General features: G+C 43.4%; 1 protein-coding gene and 1 non-coding gene across 2 annotated transcripts in view; both read left to right on the top strand.

The window, feature by feature from the left end:
• Positions 1–2,949: 2,949 nt before the first annotated feature.
• Positions 2,950–24,677, top strand: part of CCP110 (centriolar coiled-coil protein 110) — a 32,540-nt gene continuing 10,812 nt past the window's right edge. The window contains exons 1-5 of the mRNA XM_075285777.1: positions 2,950–3,146; positions 6,375–6,527; positions 16,545–16,673; positions 22,464–24,027; positions 24,428–24,552. Of these exons, the coding sequence (XP_075141878.1) occupies positions 6,390–6,527; positions 16,545–16,673; positions 22,464–24,027; positions 24,428–24,552 (1,956 nt within the window). The 5' untranslated portion in view covers positions 2,950–3,146; positions 6,375–6,389. The remainder of the gene's footprint in view (positions 3,147–6,374; positions 6,528–16,544; positions 16,674–22,463; positions 24,028–24,427; positions 24,553–24,677) is intronic.
• LOC142217757 (U6 spliceosomal RNA) lies at positions 21,682–21,788 on the top strand. The gene has a single exon (XR_012717403.1). It is a non-coding gene; the product is annotated as a U6 spliceosomal RNA (small nuclear RNA).

Raw genomic sequence — 24,677 nt, 5'->3', positions numbered from 1 at the left:
TATTTGTTTTACTGTCCCAGTAAATATGCTTTGTGCTTGGTGAGCTGGAACACCAGGACTGTAACACTTCATCATTCAGTCTGCTGAGCTGTGACATGTATGTAGCTATAATCAATTACCAAAAGGAATTATAAAAATGTAGCCCATGACTACATAATACGACAAAAACACACAACTAGTAGCAGTTATACGGGTGTGGCTAGGATATCAATCATAAAATAATTTAAGAGAGTAATTCTGTATGCCAGTCTTAATGAAGAGGCTCTGGAGGAACTGGTGTAGATTTCAGGTATAACTCTCATCAGTTTTTTTTGTGTGAGTCATAGTAAATCTGTCAGGCCATGGCGTCCTTACCCTGGCCAGACTTGGTCTCCACCTCTTTTTGCAAAAAGTGTCAAGCTGGGGAAAGGTAAAGGATTGTGCACCAAAAATGGCTGCATTTATACCCCTCTACTCCAGAAAACTGGTATAGATGGGTTAGTAAATCCTTCCTAGTGTGGGTTAAAGGGTTGTCCAGAATAACCTGTTTTTTGCAAGGAGGCTGAGAAAGTTGAAAAACAAAAAACAAACAAACCTGTCCCCTGTGCTCTGATGTCTCCCACCATGGTCAGTCCTGTTGATTTGTGGTCCTGTTTTGGCAGAAGTCCCTGCTGAGGCCAATCAGCCTAACAGGTGACGTATGAGAGTAACATCCCGGTTTCTTTACTTAAAGGGATTCTACACAGTAAGTAAGTGGCCATTTTCTTGTGGCCTGTGGGCATGTGTGGTCGGCTCTGCCCGAGGCCTCGAAGTTTGACCACCAGCGCCAGAAGAAGTCGTGTGAAGATGCCGTTCCTGAAGAAGATGTAGGTGACGCTGGAGAGTTCTCTCTCAGCATTGCAGACGCCCTCAGTGCTGTTTGAGCGCTGGGGACCGTCCCCAGTGCTGCAAGAGAACTCATTTGCATACTGACGAAAAACGGTATTTCTACTTACGCATCGTGCACGCTGGGCGGGCATTCAGGGTGCGCCGTCTTCTTCATCCACGCCTCCTCTTCCTCCGATGTCCTCGGGTCCCGTCCTCCTCCGGCTCTCGTGAGCTGACATTGATTAAAAAAAATGGCCTGGGCGCATGCGCAGTAGCATGCAGCTTCTACTGCGCATGCGCCCAGGCCATTTTTTTTTAATCAATGTCAGCTCGCGAGCGCCGGAGGAGGACGGGACCCGAGGACATCGGAGGAAGAGGAGGCGTGGATGAAGAAGACGGCGCACCCTGAATGCCCGCCCATCATGCACGATGCATAAGTAGATTACATTCTTTTTTAGGGTATTATTTTAAAACTGGGGGGTAGTTTAATATAACTTTTACGGTGCCTGAATAGCCTTTTTAAAGGCTATTCAAGCATATGTGGGGCTCTATCAGCATGATTTTGCTGATAGAGCCCCTTTAAGGCTATTCCTACGTGTGATCAAAAAAATTTTTTATTTTAATGGTAGAATCCCTTTAAGCTCCTGAGGCCAATCAGTGGTGAGAAGTTCCATCAAAACAAGACCCCGAGCAGCAGGACTGGGCCGTGGTGGGAGACACTTGAGCACAGGGGACAGGTATGTTTTTTTTTTTTTCACCTTCCAGGGTTTCCTTGCAAAAAAAAAATAGGTTATCCTGGACAACCCCTTTAAAGAGGACCTTTCATGTTCTCAGGCACATGTGGTTTTATATTCTGCTAGAAAGCGGACAGTCGCTGAATTCAGCTCACTGTTGGTTTTCCCGTTAAGTGCCCCCGGGCTGGAGATATCGGTGCCGTTAGTTTCGGCACAGATCTCTGCCCACTGTCAAAAGGGCGCGCTTCACAGTCTAGCTGGGTGGTGAGGATAATGGGGGTTCCCATTTGAGCATGTTATTCCCTATGGAAGTGCTAGATAGCTGAATACTGCACTTTGGCTATCTCTAGCGCTCCCATACAAATGATTGCACTGGTGAAAGCACTGCCAACCACCGTGCATTCCATTCAGAAAGGGGGACTCTCCTGTTCTTATGATGGCTGGGACATAAGTGGTTGGACTCCCACCAATCTGCAAGTAATCCATCTTTCTGTGCACATTCAGCAGTCTATTTGCTATGGGTGTGTTCACACATGGCAGATGTTGCAATTAGGTCCATTCATCAGAATAGGGATATTTCTGAGGCTACAAGATGATTTCTACATTCTGCACTGAGATGAATGAAACTTCTCTTTAGTTGCAGAAATGTGTGCAACAAAGTGTGAACATAGCCTTACACTAGGCTAGAAGCCATGGGGCAGAAATGTACTGAGCCCCAATATAGGAGAAGAACAAAAACAATGCAAGCCCCCACTCCGTGTAACGCGGTGTGAACCCCACTGAAGGCCTTTCTGTGCAGAATACCTGGAAATTTCACTCAGCATTTTGATTCTGCAACAGATCCTACAACACCAGTGTGAATGCAGCCTTATGTGTTTGGTTTAGGTCTCCGGGTCCCAATCCCCAGGACAGGCTACAGCTCATGTCCAGTCAGTGCACTTGTCAGGCCACTATAACCCATGGCTGACAATCGGGACTGAATCATGGCATCTGCTCCACTATTCCTCCATGTGGCATCAGACAGTGACAAGATTAGATAATGGGATAGAATGTTACTGAAATAGCAACATCCTGCTTCCCCCTGCTGTGACTATCACACCAAGTGTAGCCGAGCACTATAATATCATGGCTGGTGATATAAATGACAAGTCACCGGCAGACTATAAAAAGCTCAGCCCCTCTGACAACTCTCCCTGTCTCTATGACCCCTGACCTCACACTGACTGCAACAATCCATTATCTGTAATTAGAACACTGCAGAATGAACGGCAAGCTCCGCCCACCCGGAAGAGTGTCTGAGGAAGTGGGCGGGCTCAGAAGGTTCTGTAAACTCTCATTCTCTTGCTCCTCCCCTTCTGGGCGGGGTTATGGAGGAGGCAGCAGCGGCCGTTGCCAGGAGAAGTTGTTGCCGCCGGAGCCGTGAAATATGGCGGTGAGGAGCAGGAGGCGGGGCTGAGCTGTTACTGTGCGGGCATTGTTATGGGGCTAACGGCCGGAAACTCGGGAGTATCTGAGGGTGAGGAGATGTGTGTGTGACGGCTGCCGACAGTCCTGGCAGTGGGCGAGGTAGGTGCACGGATAGCATGGTGCTGCGGGTGAGGTGGGTGCACTGCTGGCATGGTGCTGCTGTGGTAGGGAACTGCCCATTGATGTAAGTTACATGGGGTAGAGATATATTTATATGTAGAGATATATGTGTGTACACACACACCACACACCACACACACACCACACACACATCTTCCCATATAGCTGTGTATGGAGAATGTTTCCATACTGCCCTGTGCACATTGAAGCCCATTGTCTCCCATGTTATAGGATCAGGATGTTGTTATTTCAGTATCATTCTATCCCATTATCTAATCTTGTCCCTGTCTGATGCCACATGGAGGAATAGTGGAGCAGATGCCATGATTCAGTCCCGATTGTCAGCCATGGCTTATAGTGGCCTGACAAGTGCACTGACTGGACATGAGCTGTAGCCTGTCCTGGGGATCGGTTTAAGTCTCCGGGTCCCAAACACATAAGGCTGCATTCACACTGGTGTTGTAGGATCTGTTGCAGAATAAAATGCTGAGTGAAATTTCCAGGTATTCTGCACAGAAAGGCCTTCAGTGGGGTTCACACCGCGTTAGACCGAGTGGGGGCTTGCATTGTTTTTCTTGTTCTTCTCCTATATTGGGGCTCAGTACGTTTCTGCCCTATGGCTTCTCACAGACCTACAGTGGGGTCTTTAGGATCCTTCGTTGTATTGACAGGAATAAGTGAGCAGAGATATTCTTCCAGTTTCATCTCTTTTCACAAAGTGCTTGCCGTGTATATGCTTGGAAAACACCTGGCATATACGCTAAAGACATGTTCACACCGTGGAATCTGGTGCTGATTTAGAATGGGATTCTTTCTGATTCTGAATGGGAGGCAGAGATTGCTACGGATTCTGTGGCTGATTCAGCCGCCCGGTCCACAGCGTGATACACCCCAATTATAAGGCCCAACAGGCGGTTTTATTCTATACAGCAGAGTGCAGTAACAATAACATAAATAACATACCGTCTGGTGTTCAGCATGGAGATGATGGATGCGTCGTAGTAACAGAAGATACAGACACTTATTTCCTATCCTCATGATAGAAGATAAGTATTAGGAGACCAGAGGCCTGAAACTCCTCCTGTGTCCTCAGAAATGAAGTGTCCATGTGCCTAAATGGAGCGTCCAGGACCGCAATCTCTGTATGCTCCATAGAAGTGAATGGTGCGCTGGTGTTTCGTGCACTCTCTTGCTTCATTCACATGAACATCTCTCCATTCACATCTATGGGACTGCTGGAGATCGCTGACCTGGAAGTCCTATAAAATAGAGTGGGGGCTGAGCATGTGCATCACTGTGCTATTCACATGGCGCACTTGCGGACCTCTGATTTGATGATCACTGGGGGTCCTAGCAGTCAGACCCTGACTGATCTAATACTTATCCCCTATTCTGTATATAGGTGGGAAGATCTTGGAAAAGTGTGCTGTGGATGTAAAAAACTTCCAGAGCTGTTCGTGCTGACCTCCCATCAGCTTCCTTCTTTAAGTACTTTCTCAGTTGAAGCTGAAGAGGATCGTTCTGCACCCCCTAAATACAAGTTACTAGTGAATGTCTTTGCCCACATCCCCACCAATGACAACTTGTGAAAACCAATTCTGTGCACTTAAGGGTATGTTCACACAGAGGAATTTGGCCAGGCAGAAAAAAAAATCTGCTCCAGGAATTTTAAGCAGTTTTAGAAGCGGATTTTGATGCGTTTTCGGAGGTATAAAATAATTTGAAGGGGACCTCGCGGTTACCCTAGTACAGCTGTCCAGGAAATAACTGATTGTTGGGGTGCCGAGAAATGTACACTACAGAGCTGATATTGATGGCTTTTTCTAAGGATAAGCCATCAATGTTAGAAAAGTGGAAAAACCCTTTCAGGATAAGTTCACACAGAGTTTTTTTGGCCCAAAATACGGGTAGCAGTGCATCGGCATCCAGTCGCACACTCCGCTCCGGATTAGGACCAAATGAATGGGCCTAGTCGAGAGGGAGCGTCTTCAGGCGGATGTCGTGAGGCAAATCCGCCTGAAAGAATGAGCATGCCGCTTCTTTTTCTGGAAGTCGGAACAAACCGGCTCCTGGAAAATAGAACTGACCGGCTCCCATTAGTTTCAATGGGAGCCGTCTTTTTGGTCAGGATTTTGAGGCGGATGTGGCCTCAAAATCCTGACCAATAAACCTATGTGAACTTACCCTAATAAAGAGATGTTCATAAAGGCTCATTCATTGAAAAAGGGCATTGGCATTCCAAGTCATGAAATCTGAGCAACATCGAGCAGGACACACATCTTCCATCCACCTGCTGTCTCTTATTCAAGACAATGGGAGACTCCATCACCTGTCACTCACAAGCTTGGCCAATGAGAAGGATTGAGAGGGGTCACTTGTGCAGTATTATACAACCCCATCAACATGACATAATGTCTGTAGGAATATATGTATTACATTAGCCCCTAGGTATAGCAACCTTGAGCTATACAACCTGACAAACCCTACAATTTACTGCTATTGTCCATATCCTGATGCCTACATTAAAGGGATCATAAAGTTTTTTGTTCAATAATTACATAGCCTTAGGTCCATCAATAAACAGTCCGTACAGGACCATTGCAATGTAATGACGCCCTTATTCCTTCCATATCTATGGGCCAAGGCTATAAGTACATTTTACGGTCACTATGAAACAATCTGCTTGTTATATAAACAGTGAATAGATCGGGGAGCTGAAAATAGGTTATCAATAAATAAAAGAACTGGACGATCCCTTTTAAAACAGATGACGTAAACCTCCATATCAATGAGGCCTCCATCCGACTTCTACTCCAGAAAATGTTTTTCTTTTATTATTGGAGTTGCTTCATTGTAACTTTTATGACCTGCATTGACTTTAATGACTATTTGTAGTGTTTGTAGCCTTTGTATATAATGCCTTAGATCAGTAGGACGGGCCATACAATGTCCTCTGTCATTAGCCTGCCGTTATGATGGATGTTATTGTGTCTGTTCATGGGAGTGTTTGGCTCTGGGGTATTTGGCTCCTGTTGTCAGTAGGGACACTCTGAGCATATACACACTATGTGCCTACAATTGTATCCCAGTCTTGTAAAAATAATCAGGAGTCCGAGTGCTCGCTCACTAATAGACAAGTGATTTTGTGTTTTTGCTGGTCTGCCTGACTTTAACCATTTACCAGTAACAATAAACTCTCTCGATCAGTCTTGTTACAGAACAATGGAGCCGTATGAAGAATTTTACAACAAGCAGCTTGCCAGGTTACAGGGGCAGACGATAAGCACCGAACCTGAGACCACTGACCCGAAGAGGGTGTCTGTTTTTCAGTTTCATGGTGTTGCAGTCCTCTCCCCATTAGTAAGTGATTATTTTATATCCTTATCAATTATTCATTGCAGTCAATCCTGGCTATGATTTTATGTCTCAACCTTGGGCTGGGCTGGATTTGCATCTTCCATTTGTGTTTGATCTCATGCAAATAAAAGCCAAAGTATTGTACTGTGTGTCAGCAAAGAGCCTGTTGTGAACATGGACATGTACCGTATTTTTCGGACTATAAACGCACTAGACTATAAGACGCACCTAGGTTTTAGAGGAGGAAAATAGGGAAAAAAATTTTGAGGCAAAAAAATGGTAAAATATTTAATATATGGGAGTTGTAGTTTTGCAACAGCTGCAAGGCCACATTGACAGGTGACCCTGCAGCTGTACGGAGATCCATAGAGCGTTTTTTTTGCGGGGCCAGATGTACATTTTAGTTATATCATTTTGGGGAATATCTATTGCTTAGATCACCTTTTATTTAAACCAGAGGCAAAACAGTGAAAAAAGTGTATTGCCGTCTGTGGGAGATTCTCTACATTACTATTACGGCTGGTCATAGACCAACCACAATAGTAATATAGCGATGACAGGCCTGGGAGCCTTCAGTTGGCACCCGGCTGTCACCAGAACAGGCCGGCTTCTGCGACCTCGCCGCGCAGGAGCCGGCCTGCAACTTTAAAGGTATTCTACACTTTAGGGGGAAGGGGGGTTAAGTTTTAATGCCCACAATTAGAATGCATTCTAATTGCGGGCATTAGCTTTGGGCCTCCGCGTATAGCGGAGACTCGATTGCTATGGCGACTGCTCTGCAGCAGAGCCGCCGTCATTATTCTTACAGACTCGGCATCCCGGCAATAGAACGCCGGATGCCGGGAAGGGGGTTTTAGACGCCGGCACAGGTGCCGGGGCTTGCAGCATTGCCACGCTCCTGTCGCTGCAGGAAGCCAGCAACGGCAGGAACATGGCCGGACATTCAGACTATATGACGCACCCTCATTTTCCCCCCAGATTTTGGGGGAAAAAGTGCGTCTTATAGTCCAAAAAATGCGGTACTTTATTGTTTGACATAGCATACAGATGCAACTTGAGTTTCATCATCCGGCCATATATTTATGTTGTTTACTACTTACATCAGAGTCTCATTGTTAATGTGGTCATACACCGTAGATGGCTGCCAACTCTTTCTGCTGACAGCTACTTCTTAAAACCCCTACGTGCCCATTCACACTAATCTTGATTGAGTTTACATGCATTCTCAATAGTCCCTTTGTTCCTTTAGCCCTGACCCTTTATGTCTCACCATTACCGTATTTTTTGGACTATAAGACGCACCCAGGTTTTAGAGGAGAAAAATAGGGGAAAAAAAATTTTCAGGCAAAAAATGGTAAAATATTTAATGTATGGGAGATGTAGTTTTGGAACAGCTGCAAGGCCACATTGACAGGTGACCCTGCAGCTGTACGGGGATGTATAGGGCGTTTTTTTTGTGGGGCCAGGTGTATTTTTTAGATATACCATTTTGGGAAATGTTTATTGCTTAGATCACCTATTATTTAATTCAGAGGCAAAACAGAGAGGAAAAACCCGGCGGTTTAGCACTTTTGATTTTGACGTTCACTGTACATAAAACTATTAGTAGACTGGGCATTTTCAGACACAGGGATACCTAATGTATATGTTTCACAGTAATGTTATACTTTTATATGTATTCTAGAGAAAGGAGGTGAACTTTTATTTATTTTATTTTTTTATTATTTTTTTTTTAAGTGTGTTTTTTTTTTTTTTTTTTACTATTTTATTATCCCCCGCCTAGGGAGCTTGAACCTGCAATCATTTGATTGCAAGTCCCATAGACGGCAATACAAGTGTATTGCCGTCTATGGGAGATTCTATACATTACTATCGCGGAGTGTCATAGACCAGCCGCGATAGTAATATATATCTATGACAGGCCTGGGAGCCTTCATTAGGCTCCCGGCTGTCATCGGAACAGGTCGGCCCCTGCGGCCTCGCCGTGCAGGAGCCGGCCTGCATCACTAAAGGTATGGGGCCGGTGGGGACCGGCCCCGGGGCTAACTAACTGCCGGAACCTGCGGAGGAGGAGCGGATTTACAGCATGGCCGCGCTACTGCCACCGCTGGTTTTCTTCAGCGGCAGCAGCGTGGCAATCTGCAGGCCCCGGCAGCTAAGACAGTCCCCGGCATCTGCTGTAATAGACCGGCGGATGCCGGGGAGTGTCTTAGCTGCCGGGGACTGCAGATTGTCACGCTCCTGCCGCTGAAGAAAACCAGCGGTGGCAGTAGCGCGGCCATGCTGTAAATCCGCTCCTCCTCCCACATTCGGACTATAAGACGCACCCTCATTTTCCTCCGAAATTTTTGGGAAAAAAAGTGCGTCTTATAGTCCGAAAAATACGGTACTTGGATTGCCTTTCATCTACTGTTACTCTTTACACTCAGGAGCTTCTCATGTTTAATACCTGGAAGGTGAGATCATACAAATATTATTTGAAGAATTCTAATAAAGTGCAATAGCTGTCACCTTCCTTGACAAGATCAAAGTATTTGACATTGTTCTTCTGTGTAAAATCCATAGGTAGAACATATAAAGGATGGACAGTCGTTTCTTGTTTATATAGTTATATGATGTCTTGTCGCATGTTTACAGCTGCACATCACATATATAACATTATGCTGTATGTTTATTTTAAGGGTGTTCAGGCCATAGAAGTAGGTCTTGTGGATGGTTTGGGATCCCTGAATGGCATATCCGTAAGAGAGGCTATCAATTTTAGATTGGCAGTGTACAACCATGGGGTGATCAGATCAGCTGATCCCTAGAGAGTGCAGCTCCCAACATTGTTTACATGCTGGTTGCTGTACTGCTCACTGTATACAGTGCTGGGAGCTGCACCATCTGAGAAACTGCTGATCTGCAGGGTTCCCTCCCTGATTTGAAATCTTTTTGAGGGACAACATTAAAGAGGTTGTCCAAGATTTGGAGCAAACTTCGGCAGCTATGGTGAGTGTACAACAAACAAGCAAACAACATAGTCCTCTATACATGGCGCTCCATTATTCAGTCCCGGTCCCTCTACCCTCCTGTGCTGGGACCCGCTGCATCGGAAGCCAAAAGGTTCATGAACGATGAAACCAATCGGTGGCCTCAGCTGTTGCTGGTAAGAAACCAGTGATATATGTGAGCGATGTCACCAGTCCCTCTCCAGCAACTTTTGAGGGCACGGATTGTTCTCAGCGGTCATTTGAGCCCTACGACTTCTGATGTGGCAAGTTCTGGCATTGAAGATAGACAATGGAGCTCCAGGAATAGGTAACTATGTCTATTTGTGTGTCGTACACCACCCTGACTGCTCCAAAGCTTGCTTGAAATCTTGAAGCACTCCTTTATGGACTGCAGACACTTAAACATGTTCAGACTCCAGACTGGACCACTAGAAACAATATGTAGAGCACACATCTAAAATTAATTCGGACCCCAAACCAGACTAGATAGATAGATAGATATTTTAGATAGCTCCTGGGTTCTGTTAACTACTTGTTGCTGTCATGTACAAGTTGAGATGCTGGGCAGCATCAGAATGTAGTAGCTGGGCTGACAATAGTGACTAGATGTAATATAGGAGACATTGCCCTCCTCCAATTCTTATATGACTGTCCGCAGGGTCTTTGGCATCTCCAGTCTGGATTTTGGCCACAGTTTGCCAGTTGAGTACCTTGCCCTACAGACCTTAGTTATGGCAGGCTGTATTTTCGGAGCACAATGAGTAGAAACCTTATGAAAATGATCCATCAACACAACACAATAGCCTTTCTGCCACCCTCTAAACTGCCCTTACCTGCTTGTAACCACCTAACCCTGATAAACTGGATGACAATGTGAATGCTATAAGGTATATTTTTACCTGACTGCTAATTCTGAGCTGAAAGGACAGGCTTATACCTGCAAAAAGTTGACCTTTTTCCTGAAAATGAGCTGGGATTACAATCATTGTTTGTAGATCTTTGCTGGAATTTACAATAATTGTATAGTATTATATACAGAGAACATTCATACCTGAAAAGTCAGATTGACAAAACTGTGCGATTGTTCTAAATCCTGTTCTAGTCTTAGACTGTCTGTCATTTGTACTAGTTGGGGAGAGCTATAAATGTGCTTCTGTAAGGGTCACAAGTTGGGAAGGTCTCGCACAATGAGATTTTTTTTTTTTTTTGTTGGATCAATTTTTGGTCTTCTGGTCAGCTTTTCTAAAAATTCCTTACAAATAATTAAATAGGCTTCCTGGGATTATGATGGGTCATCATTATGAGACTGGGGGTTCCAGCACTGAGTAGTTGTCTGAAGTGACAGCGGTACTTGGGTTAGTGCTGCTTCTCCCTCACAGGCCATGGACGCCACATTCATCAGTCACTTTGCCTTTTTGCAGGTTAGTACCATACAAGTGAATGGGACTGATCTGTAATACCAAACATAGTCACTAAATATGGCGCTGTGCTTTATAATGATAAATAAGCCTCAGCGCTCACCGAACTTCAAATAGCTCAGTAGTGGGGTGCAGTGTGTCAGTCCCCATGATCTGAAATTTGTGATCTAGCCAAAGAAGTCATCCCTTTAATGGGAGTCTGTCACCAAGGTGAAGCATATTAAACCATTACACCATGAAAATTCATACCACTACTGCAGAAATGCTGCAAATGAGCAATCTGGAGCTTATGGGGGGTGGGGTGGGGGGGACAGAGACACAGTTGCTCAAAACGGATACTCTACATACTGCTGTAATATGCCAAACCCCCCCCCCCCCCATCCCACACACACACACTTTGAGTAACATGACCAGGGGGCTAAGCTGAAATCTCACCTGGGCATGTCATTCAAATAAGGTGGGGGGGGGGGGGGGGAGTATATTAGATCAGTCTGGAGTGTATCTGCCGGACCACTGTGAATGCAGCAGGTCTGAAAGTAGGCATACCGCTACTGGATGGGACAATTTCCTGCTCCCCTTTACTTTTATGGGAGCACTGGCAATGAGATGATGTACTGTGGCTATCTCAAGAGGGGGGTTATTCATACCATCTAGCAGGGGCATGCTTACATGCAGTCAGGCTGCTTTTACAGAGTGGGGTAAAACAACCCCACCAATCCTGAGAAGGGGCAGCAGTCAAACCCCCATGGATCAGCTATTTGTCCTCTGTCTGCTGAAGAGGATTAATATATCACATCACATAACCCCTTTAATAGACACCTGGGTGTTACCATTTGTCTTGTGAAGAAGGTGTGACCTTAAAGATTGGCACTATCAGTGTGGATTGGTTTGTGCGGGGGTACGCTCCAGTTGTCATTGTCTTTAGAGATTGCTAGGAAGAATGACAGCAACAAGACAATATAGAGTCCTGAGAGAAGAAGTTCCACAATTGTTGTTTCATAGGGAATATAAGTATTTACTAACATTGACATGTCAGGAGAGGTGAGAGGTCCTGTGTACTTCACCTGTGCTGTGGAGCTTGTAGGCACCTTGTGTTCTGCCATATGGTGCCTTGCCCTGCGCCATATTCCAGAGCTATATATGGAATGGCTACATATGGCAAACTTTCTATATTATGTAATTTTCCCCAGGATTTTAAAGGTCAATCAGGCCTCTTGAGTTTGACATACCCTTGGCAATTTCAGTAGAGTTGAGAAATGTTGCTTTGATACTCGTCACTGGTGTTATGGAAACCATTGAGTACTACGGAGTCAGAGCACTGATCGGTTTCCATAACTCCTGTTTGAGAGATTTTGCAGGTTTCCTTAGCTCTCATTGACTGAGAAGTCCTAGCTCTCTAAGTGATATTGACATAATTTGAGGCATGTACAAGTAGGAAACCAGTATTCCCTACTTGTGCATTCTGGACTTGGTTGGGGTGAGGGGGGGGGGGTGTTTGCTAGGGGACCCCCCTGAACGGAAACATAATCTACTATAATGGGGTCCGCCGGTTTCCGCCCGAAAAGGACGAAACGTGGAGAGGAAAGCGCTGCTTGCATTTTTCAAGCGGAGAGGGGAACGGAATTCCCGATTGGAGTTCAGTGCTGGTGTGGTCTCGTACATATTGGGTCCTCTCCGCTTCCCTGAGGCAGACTGAATTTCAGCCACCTGATCTATTTGTTCTTAGGGATACAAGCCCCCTACTATAGGTGTCTGGCAGTCACTTTCTCCCCTCTCCACATGCACTATGTAGCTGAGCAGAGGTGTCTGTGGGGGTGTTGGGAAAGTTGAATGATTGTTCAGCCAACAGCTACAGTATTGTGTTATGGCTGGCTTAACATTCTCTGACTGATTTACTGCCGGATTATATCTCTAATGGCAGTAAAAGTCTGGGGTGGGGTACTTGCTGTGTATTTACTGTGTATTTTTGCGCTGCAGGTCACTTGTTTTTAGAAACCTAAAGTAATGTAATGGTTCTCAGCATTGCCCCTACAGGAGTTCCTGACATCAGTCATCTTCTGACGTGTAATTGGGGATAATCCGACCTCCTCACCCTGTCAAATATTGCATTCAGTGTACTACGCAATTATGTATAATCCGCAGGTGTTGTGGAGTAGGATTAGTGTTATCTCAATTTCCGCTCAGGTATAGTTTGGCTGCGGTCAGCAAAATCACTCATTTTTCATGACTTTTCTGCTATGTTTTTAGGTTTTGCCCTTCCTCATATGGGGGCAATGTAGCGTTTCTGTAGATATATTCACATGCTGCTTTTTATTTTTTTTCCTGCAATTTGTGTGTTAAATCTCCTTCATTTTGCTGTGACTGTAAAATGTTTTTTTTCCCACTGCGTTTAACATGTAAATACAAGATTTATGCTGAGGTCATATCTTCCATAGCGGAGTCCGCACCTCAGGAGAGTCATCTAAACTTGTGCCATGTCTCTAGGGCAATTCTGTACAGCCCAGCGGCTACAGGCATGGATCCTGATGATATCAATATGTAGTATCCGCTATGTATGTATCTCCTAAAACATTATATGGCACCGCTGCAAATCCAACTTCAGTTTGAAGGAAAACTAAATTTGGCCATATGCTTTATTCCTCCTGCCCTCTCATAAACATGCACACTAAGTTTTGCTAAGTGTTCAAGTGTTCTCAAAGGAAAGAGGGAAATAACCAATGTCCTTGGGGGCATCTTCTCCCTTTTCTGTGTGAAATCCCACATTATTTTCCATCCGTATAGCAAATGCTGAATTCTCAGACAACACTCTGACCATAAGGGCTCCCCTTATGAGTTGTATGCTGATAGATGGTTTATGTATACTGCTATGTGTATCTGCTGTGGTGCTATATTTAGCCGTATACTCCTCCAGTTCGTATGTAATAGTCATATGTGCGTGTTGTTAGGTCACCTTTGTATTGTGACCCTGCATGTGTTTACTACCTGTCCATCCCTGGCAATTGTACACAAACTGTCATGTGTTGTGTAAGGGCTGTAGTATTGCCTTGTCACCCTGTGCCTCACACCTCATTCTCGGCAATACTACAGCTGTATTTATTCTGTTGGAAGATCCACACGGCTCATATTTATAACATGGTTCACATATAGATCTTATTGAGGGTCTTACATTCTGTTTGATAGGTAAGTAATCAAGACCGCGACGCCAAGCGGTATTTTCGCCTCTTTAATATAATACGATCTACGTATTTCTTATCTAAACCATATTCTTGCTCTCTCGATTTGTAGAATATGTATTTTCTCTGAAGCTTGAAATGATTAAGTTTCTCTTATAATCCAAGTGTTAGGTCGATCCTTCCATGTTCAGCACATAATAGGAAATGTAATGAATATTAGGGGTAGTAAAATATTGGGATTGTTATGTTGGGAAAAACTCCAGATTTTGTTACTTTTTTGTTTCTTTTCTGAATAAGAATGTGTAATATTTCAGTTGTAGTTTACAATTCAGATTTATAAAACTTATTTTTGCAAATGGGGCTATGTTCATACCTGCGTCAGTCTGTCTGAAATTGCCATATGAAAGTCAGGCTTGCAGAATTTTTTTTTATCCACAATGTCGGGAAGAAAGCAACAGATACTTGACAGACTTCATTATAGTTAATGGGGGTCCACTATTGCCATTAGACAGATTATTCCTTATTATTTAGTCTGCTGTTTTGTTCCTATGACAGACCTAAAGAACAGATTAAACAATGCAGATGTGAACGTACCCTTGTAAGAAATTACTTGGAGATGTTTCCTCTCTCTGTTTAGCTTTTATCATTATTGTATTTATTCTTATCCATCCGTTTATACATTGTAGTTGTGCTTATGACAACCTCTGCTCTAGTTGTTTACTTCACATGTATCTCTAGTAGTGTAACTACCGTATTTTTCGGACTATAAGACGCACTTTTTTTCCCCCAAATTTGGGGGGAAAAGAAGGGTGCGTCTTATAGTCTGAATGTGGCGCCTGGCATCCGCTGTAATAGAGAGGCGGAAGCCGACAAGTGATAGACGCCGGCACAGGTGCCGGGGCCTGAGACATCGCTGCGCTCCCCTGCCCTGCATGAAGCCAGCAGGGGCGATGCTATTCCGCTCCTCCGTCCCCCCGCCGCTGGCTTCATGCAGGGCAGAGGAGCGATGTCTCAGGCCCTGGCACCTGTGCCAGCGTCTATCCCTTGCCGGCATCCGCCTCTCTAGTACAGCGGATGCCGGGTCAGTATCGGTGGCCCCTTCTCCCCCGGGGCCGGTCCCCACCAGCCCCATACCTTTAAAGTTGCAGGCCGGCTCCTGCGCGGCGATATCGCAGGAGCCGACCTGTTCGGGTGAGAGCCGGGAGCCTAGTGAAGGCTCCCAGGCCTGTCACGGCTAAATTAGTATTGCGGCTGGGTCTATGACCAGCCGTAATACTAATAGACAGAATGGCCCATAGACGGCAATTCACTTGTATTGCCGTCTATGGGACTTGCAATCAAGTGACCGCAGGGGGGGGGGGGGGGGGGGGGAATGAAATAGTAAAAAAAAAAAAAAAAGCTATAAAAATATGAAATAAATAAAAGTTCTAAATCACCTCCTGTCCCTAGAAAAAAATAAAATAAAAAATAAGTGTGTGTGTGTGTGTGTGTGTGTGTGTGTGTGTGTGTGTAGAAAATCATATATCATAAACCACCGGGTTTTTTTTTTTTTTCAATACAAGGTGATCTAAGAAATAGATATTCCCCAAAATGGTATAACTAAAAAGTACTTCTGGCCCCGCAAAAAAAACCACTCTATGCGTCTCCGTACAGCTGCAGGGTCACCTGTCAATGTGGTCTTGCAGCTGTTGCAAAACTACAACTCCCATATATTAAATATTTTACCAGTTTTTGCTTCAAAATTTTTTTTCCCTATTTTCCTCCTCTAAAACCTAGGTGCGTCTTATAGTCCGAAAAATACGGTATATGTTGTCAGATACTTACACATCGTAACTGAAGTCAGTGTCACTTTGTAGTTTGTGACCAAATGATATGCCACGGACCCTAGTGTTTCTTCTAGTGACACCAGTGCAAAATTTCCAAAATTTATGACCTAGATCCGTGATGGCGAACCTATGCTCTTTGCGCACCCATCCATAGAACAGATTATACTGTGTGCCGGCCACCGTGGAGCAGATTGTACTGTGTGGGGAACACTGTGCAGCAGATTATACTGTGTGTGGGCCACTGTGGAGCTGATTGTACTGTGTGAGGGTCAAAGTGGAGCAGAAAGCTCTATAAAGCCCCATATGACCATATTTTGCAGGTCTGTAATTGTGTGCAATTGTGGATCTGCGCATTATTAAGGTTAAGTTGCCATGTTGGCACTTTGTGATAAATTAGTGGGTTTTGAGTTGCAGTTTGGGCACTTGGTCTCTAAATGGTTCGCCACCACTGACCTAGATGCTGCTATTGCATAATAGTAGCCACATATAAGGGCCCCAGCTTCTGAGCTACTGGTTGGGGGGAAAAGGGGGTTACTGTGTTATGGTTAAACAGCTGGATCAAGACCCAGGATTTGTAAAACCCATAAGAATCTTTACATTTACTTTGCAGCTCACGGCAGAGAAGAGGCAAGAAATGCAGCAATATCGGCAGAGGGCCATTGAAGTGAATGAGAAGAGACTGAACAACAAGAAGAAATCCTTACTGAATCGTGTACAGGAGATATTGGACACTGTTCAGGTAACACAAGAGCTGTATATCAGTGTTCTGCCCCAATCCAAGCGAATAAATCATGTTTCTGTAACTTACACTATTGATCCGCTGCAGGATATTATGATGTGTTTCACTTGCATCTGGTGGTAACTGCTGCAGGTAAGTGACAAATAGGGATCGTCTATAACTGAGGATAAGCGCTGCCATTATCATTATCACAGTGAACAAAGGATTGTCTGCATACAAATTTTAGACCTCCTGTTGTCAGCCTCTGGTTACTGCTTTAACCCCTTAGCGACCCATGACGTACTATTACTGCATGGGGATGTATGGAGCGAGCCAGGACCTGCCAATAACAGCAGCGGTCAGTGCCCGAGCCGATTGCTGCTGTTAACCCTTTACACACTGCGGTCAAACGCGACCGCAGCGTGTAAACGGCGCAGGCGGCACGGGCGCCGCCATTTTCGGCCGATCACCGCCCTCCTGAACGTCACATGAGGGCGGTGATCGGATGCTATGACAGCTGGAAGCCTATTGAAGGCTTCCAGGCTTGTCTCTGCACAAGATCTATTAGACGATGCCAGAGGCATCGTCTAATAGAAGTGCTGGGATTTTGCTATTCACTGCAATACTACAGTATGAGCGATCAGACCCCCTAGCTTTCAAGGTACCTAAGGGGTCTGATCATAAATGTATAAGAAGAAAAAAAAAAGTTTTTAAAAGTATTAAAAAAATATAAAAGTTCAAATCACCCCCCTTTCCCGAGATCAGATATAAAAGTAAATAAAGAACATTAAACATAAACACATTAGGTATCCCCGAGCTCCAAAATGCCCGAACTATTAGAATATTAAAACATTTATCCCGTACTGCGAACAGCGTAGCGGCAGAAAAATTAAAAATAGCCAAATAGCGGTTTTTTTTCAACACTTTGCCTCCTATAAAAATTTTTATAAAAAGTGATCAAACCATCAGATCTTTCTCCAAATGGTATCAATAGAAACTTCATCTTGTTCCGCATAAAAAGACACCACAACCAGCTCCATACATGTAAATATGAAAAAGTTACAGGTGTCAGAACATGACGACACAATTTTTTTTTTTCTATTTTGCAAAGTTTATCATTTTTTTAAAAGTATCAAAACATTTCAAATACTATATAAATTTGGTATCACCGTGTTCATATTGACACGTAGAACACAGGTAACATGTCATTTGTACCAAACAGTGAACGCTGTAAAAATTAAACCCATAAGAAAATGGCGCAAATGCATTTTTTCTCCAATTGCACCTCATTCTGAATTTTTTTTTACAGCTTCCCAGTACATTGCACAGCATATTGAATGGTGCCATTACAAAGTACGATTTGTCCCGCAAACAATAAGCCATCATATGACTCTGTGAACTGAAAAATGAAAAAGTTATGGCTCTTGAAATGTGAGGAGGGAAAAACGAAAATGTGAAACCAAAAAATGGCCTGGAATTTAATGGAGTTATTAACACTGAAGATGCGGCTTATGTAAACACTTAGGATAGGTCATAAATATTTTATCTGTGAGGGTCTGACATATGGAATCCCTCTAAATTAGCTGTACCGATAAAGCGCGGCTCCCTGTAATGTTTACATGTAAAGAACTATGCTGCTGATTCTCCATACAAACTGTAGTGGCAGGTGCAGGTACTGCAACACTGATCCATACACTTATTTTGAAGCATTTTATTTTGTCCTGTGTGCAGAGTAAGTAATAAGTGTCTGATTCCTGGAGGATCCAACCTTGGGGGGCCCTTACTGATCATGCAAATAGAGATCTTATGTTCCCCTTAGTGCTAATGGGCACGGCACTTCTCTGTCTCTGCCTGTCCTATAGAGTGGGGTGGGCGGAGGAGACACTAGACCCCTGTTTTAGTGATTGGTCAGGGTCCTAGCAGAGGAACCCTCAGCGATCAGAGGCTTATTACTTATCCTGTGGATAGGTGACAAGTATTTATGGTGGGAGACTATACATATATGTATATGCATTGAAAAGTGATGTTTCCTGATCTACATTGTTTTGACATATGAAGCAAGGCAGACTATTATGGCTACATTAATTGGTATGATTTAACTTTAGGGATTTCAGCTCTCAGTATGACTTGTAAGCGGCGGCAATCTCCTGAGGTAGAGATGTCTCTTAGGAAACCTACTGAAATGAGCTTTAAGAATTAGTCCAAAAATATAACAATGAAAGCAGGATTCATTGATCCATGTTTCAGTATTGGAGAAACCCCTTGGTTTTCCTCTTATGTATTCTGCACATGAATTTCAGAATATGACATACTGGGGCAGATAATATATAGACAGTCTAATAGATGTGCCATATTTATCACAGTGGCTAATGCTGAATGATAATGATACCATCTATATGTTGACTTGCTTTGGTGCACTTAGCCTTACACGTTTTTCATTGAACCACACCTCACCAAACCAAACACTCTTTTTCCAAGGAACAAAAAATGTGTAAAATATAAACTAAAGTATACTGATTCTCAGTGTGTAGGCCAAGTTCAGGGTGCAAATTAAGCCAGAATTTTGGAACATTTAGCTTGGTAAATCTCCCCAATTGTGTTTTGTATTGACAATATTAGTTTCATTAATGAATACATAGACAACAAGATGTTCTCAGTCCCATGTCTTTACACAACCTGATACTGTCATTAGTGATACCCCTTGACAAGGGCAAAGGTAACACCCAATTGTCAATTTATTAATACATTTCCAGGAGAAACTGAGACGACACATTATAGAATCGGAATAAAAGAGGTCATCGTAATGTTTAATGCTAACAGATGACAGTGTTTGCCTATTCTGACCACCGCTGGTCATGTTATGAGCTGAAACGTCCTGGGCTATTAGGAAAAAAAACTGACTATTACAGCAAACAGCTCTGCTCTTATACATGGCATGTATGTGACATTTTCATACTGAGCTTGTGGATAGTGATGCTGTTTTGGGGTATCTGTTCTTTATTTAAAAAAACCCGAAAAAACTCATAAAACACAATTGACTATGGAGGGTTTACTAATTAACTAAGAGTGGATACCTAACGGACCTTATTATAGTCAATGTGATTGCTTCAGGCTATGTTCATGTCTAGTTTTTTCAAAGTTAGTTTTTTTTTGTACTTCTGATCCTCTGACGGACCAGAAGAATGGACTTCCCGGAACAGATGTGAGCGTAGCGTAAACTGTATGTTGTCAAGTGTATAAAGAATTGTTCTTCATGTAGTGATGATATCAAACTATTGTTAGAATTTGCAAACACATTTCTATAGTGTGAGTGCTTCCTGTTTTGTCCTAGTTGTTCAGAATTATTAGTCTGGTAATAATTTGTATATTATGACTTTTTAGTGTATAGTGTGTTACTATGTTTCAACAGACAAGTATTTGTATATATAGATATACGCCGGTAACCCCAGGATCCTCCAAGGAATCATTGTTGTTGTTTTGTGTTTTTCCTACACCATGGCACGTCTACCCCTTTGTGGGTTATAGAAGGGAATGAGGAGTGTGACTTATAACCATTCTGTATCAGTCAATGTAAAGCGCTCCAGCCATACCTTGTGCTATTCTTGCAGTCTGGGCTTAAATGGATATTAAAAGGCATAGTTTCCTAGGAATGACATTTACCACATAGCCACAGGATAGATGATAAATGTCAGAATGCTGGATGTTGCACCACTGATCACTGTAATGCCCCCCCCTTCCCCCAAGGGAGGGGGAGGAGGAGGGGGGGGGCGTCCCTCACTGCTGGTGGCTGGGCGATAAGGAGCGCCCCCTCTCACAGTACACTACAATAGACACTACTGTGAGGAGGGGTGTTCCTGATTGACTGTCATAAAAGCCCTTCTGACAGTGAAGAGCTACGGTACCGGCACCGATAGCTCTTCACTGGGGGCACAGAAAGGGAAGGACGATAGTGCTCTGAATTCAGCGCACTGTCTGCTTTCTAGCGGTGTATTATACCGCATGTGACCTGAGGACGTGAAAGGTCCTCTTTAAAGGTAGACACTGTACTAACCTCTATGGAAGGTATTAAGCAATAAAAAAATTATAGAATTTAATATTTCACTGTTGTAGAAACTGAACATGATTTCCCAATCTTTAATCCAATGACAAACTGTGCACAAACAAGGTCCTCTTCCCGTATATAACTGCTTAGTGACCCGTAGGCTTTGAGCGACTCATAATACGTGATCTCTCCAGCTTTGATTGACTTCCTAATTATGCCTGAAGAATAGTGAGCTATACAGTGCTTGCCTACTGTTTACTATGCATTGCCTGGTTACCGTCACATGGCTGGGGAATACACAGTCCATAGACAGGGCAGCATGAAAGCATAAACACTCACCTCATTGTATGGCCCCCCTGCAGCCAAGCTACTATTCATACGGAGCCTAATAACCTGCCTGATCTGCCTCAGACCTGATATAACCACAGCTCACAATCTGCACGGCTTGGGTATCAGTAGGTATTATTTCTGTGTTGTGCTTTTTTTCCCCCTCCCTTTTATTACAATTTATGGCGTAATATTTCAAAGAATTGTATTCATGCTTTTCAATGTACCACTGTAAAGTAATGCTTAGGAGAGTAAGGATTAACCCCTGACAATCTGTATAGCTAGCTATAAAAATACAAAACTAGGTAGCACTCCAATGACATAGTGGAAAAAGCTTGTAGAAAGGCTTCGGTATGAGCTGAAATGTCGCTTGTGCATTTGGGAAACAAACCCACTTTTTTTTTTTTTTTTTTTTTTCCTCTGCTTCATTGGAGTGCCACCTATTTTTTTGTATTTTTATACTGGACCTGCATCCTTGGGCTGGCACCCATACTTTTCCTGGTGCCGGCTTTGTTTGGACTTTTATATAGCTCTCTAGCTATATCTCATGCATCCAATATCTGAGTATAGGCCTATTCATTTGAATAGGGCTGAGCTGCAATACCCAGCACAACCTGTTCATAAGAGTGGCACTGTCTGTGATCGAAAACCATAATTTCTGTGCTCACTTCGGCAGCACATATACTAAAATTGGAATGATACAGTGAAGATTAGCATGGCCCCTGCACAAGGATGACACGGAAATTCGTGAAGCGTTCCATTTTTTTTTTTTTTTTTTTTTTTAAACCATAACTGCTAACTCTCATTCAGCACCTTTTTAATTAGTCAGGCAAGTTCCTTTGATTTGATAATGAGCTGTAGTGTTGCAGCTAAAGCAGTTGTTTTCTAGCAGAATCCTACGCCTATCTAATCGGTTTAAGACCTCCTGTACATGACTGTTGTGGTTTTTACTACCCCCCCCCCCCCAAAAAAAAAAAAAAAAAAAAGGTCAGTATTTCTGCAGTCACGGATCCTCATAAAGACTTGTACTTGTCTGTGCCACAAATGTGGACAAAAATAGGTCATGCTTCATAATTTAAGGACCTTAAATACGGCAGGGACGCATGGCCACAAAAAATGAATGGGTCTGTACTTCTCTCCTCAATTGCGGATAAAGACTACAGTCATGTGCATGAGGTCTGCAAAAAATCTGCAGGGTCACATCACAAAAGCGTCATCCAGTGTGGACCTACTCTCTCTCCAACGCAGATGTGAACATAGCCTTAGTGTGCCCTTTATAGTTGCCATTCTTGATCAAAAACCTGATCAAAACCTGCAATGTGAATATAACCATAGTATGATACACATCATAAATTAATTCTGCTGTGCATGTGGTATATTTTCATGTAAGCCTATGCTATGTCTCCAGTGTAATGTTTATCATCTTTCTTTGTTGAATACAGGCTAAAAGCGTTTCAAGTTTTGAGCCCAATGCAGAGAATGAAACCGTAGATCAAAGCTCCCATCCGAAGAACATGAATGGCTTTGCAATCCTTCCTAATGCACTTAACTTTCCATTATATTCTTCCCAAAATGGATCTGCAAAGTTTGAGAAATCCGTGGAAGACTTGATTTCCAGAAAAGAGCTAAAAGTCACAGAGAAAATCCCTACTAAGGAATGTAAGGACTGTGCGCCCGTGACTCAGAACAAGAGCCCTGCTGCAAACAATGCAAAGGCTGTATCCATGGAGAGCATAGACGGCTCCGTTCCAGAGACCTCAGTGTGTGATTTACCACCTACCACCAAGAATGCTCCAGATCCATATGTAATGAGCTTACAAAACCTCTTGAAGAAGTCTCGGGAGTATATCGAGCAAAGCAGAAGAAGCATGAAAGGCAGCTCAAAGGGAAGTTCTACTGAAAGTCATTCAGACAAGGAGAATGACAGCATTAAAATTAGTGACTCTGTCAAAGAAAAGACTCGACTTGCTCACCGGAGTAGAAGCTCCAGCCCATTAATGGTTGACAAGCCAACACTAAATAAGTCCAATACCTTGTTACAAGCAGCCTTATCTCAAGGTCCGAACTCAGGTGCTCTGTCACCTTTCTCTAAAGTGGACATCCCTTCGAGACCAGAAACTTCTTCTGGTACTGATCATGAATCCGATGAAGAATTTAGAAGTGGCTATATGCTGGACTATGAAAGTAACATGATAAAAAGCCTTACAGGTTCCTATGCCAAACTACCAAGTCCCGAGCCAAGTTTAAGCCCCAAAATGCACAGACGTAGACCCAGGCCCTTATCAGCAGGAAACATTGTCATAAATCACCCAGTCAATGCTTATGAATTAAGTCCCAAAGAAAAAGGGAAAATGATGGACCTGACGCATCTTGAAACCTCACTTTCTGAAATTGTGCCAAAAGACAAGCATAAAGTGATTGTTTCCTCCATGAAAAGACATTCCTTCAGTGAACATATCGACTTTGTCCCAAATTCAAGCAGACACTCGAGAAGTAACTCAAAGATGGACCCCGATAATAGAGTCATTAATTCAAGAACTGTCACTGATGCCACTTACACCCCAACGTGTAGAGGAGTCCAGTTAGCAAGTCCTTGCTCTGTAGACACCCAGCAGGGGAACGCCTTAAGCCAGCATGGTGACCTTCCAACCATAACACCAGAAAATGTACAGAAGCCATATCCTCCACTGGACGTGGTAAAACGTAATTCACCTGCAGAACTTAATAAATCTTATGATGTAGAAACCCCATCTCCTATTTTATTGCAAGGCCAGAGTACAAATCAAGCTTCGGACACCCCTAATGTGTCTGCCATGAGGGGGCAGCTTATTGAGAATAATTTTGACGTTCAGGTCATGCGGCGACTCGATCTGGATCAGGAAAGTACCCAGAGCGAACACTCCGCAGTGCCAAGTGAAGACGAGAAGAGGTGGCTTCATGAGAGAAGAAGTCTCAGTGCGTCCCTCAGTGCAACCAAGAGTGAGATATTACTGAATAGCACATTAGGTAAATATCATGCCTAACAGTTTTACGGAGAATGGTAAAATACTTACCATATCCCACCAGTTTGTTTATCATCAGCACATAGCTATATAACATCTGTGATGACCATGGTGGCCCTTCAGTGGTCACATTTTATCCATAGAGTCCACATGATTTACCACTGTGGTCATGAAAGTCTTCACGTATGATATTCTGACTTTAGTTCACAGTTTCTCGAAAGTATGTTTTCTTTATGTGGTGGGTGAGGGTATATTTGTCTTTTATATATACCATAGGCAATATCACACAAGTCCTGAGGTGTGCCACATTAGTGTATGCCTGGGTAGTCCTGCTGTAAACCATGGCTTTATGATTTAACTTCATATTGTACACAAAAATTCTAAAAATTCTCTTATGTTTTTAGAAGACAACCTAAAGAAGAAGATGTTGGCTTTTGAAGAAATGAGGAAGAAACTTGAAGAACAGCACGCTTATCAGCTGTCACTGCTCATTGCTGAGCAAGAAAGGGAACAAGAGAGGCTTCAGAGGGTAATCCAATATCATAAGTAACATGCATCTGCACAATAAAGCGGATTACAGCACTTCTCAGACATGGTGCTTAGAGAGAAATCACTCAGGGAGTATCGCTTACAGTTTCTCAAGAGACAGAACTT

Source organism: Leptodactylus fuscus, chromosome 8, assembly GCF_031893055.1.
Source record: "Leptodactylus fuscus isolate aLepFus1 chromosome 8, aLepFus1.hap2, whole genome shotgun sequence".
In the NCBI taxonomy this organism is placed as follows: Eukaryota; Metazoa; Chordata; class Amphibia; order Anura; family Leptodactylidae; genus Leptodactylus; species Leptodactylus fuscus.
Note: the sequence above shows the minus strand (reverse complement) of the source record. Positions and strands in the feature narration are given on the sequence as shown.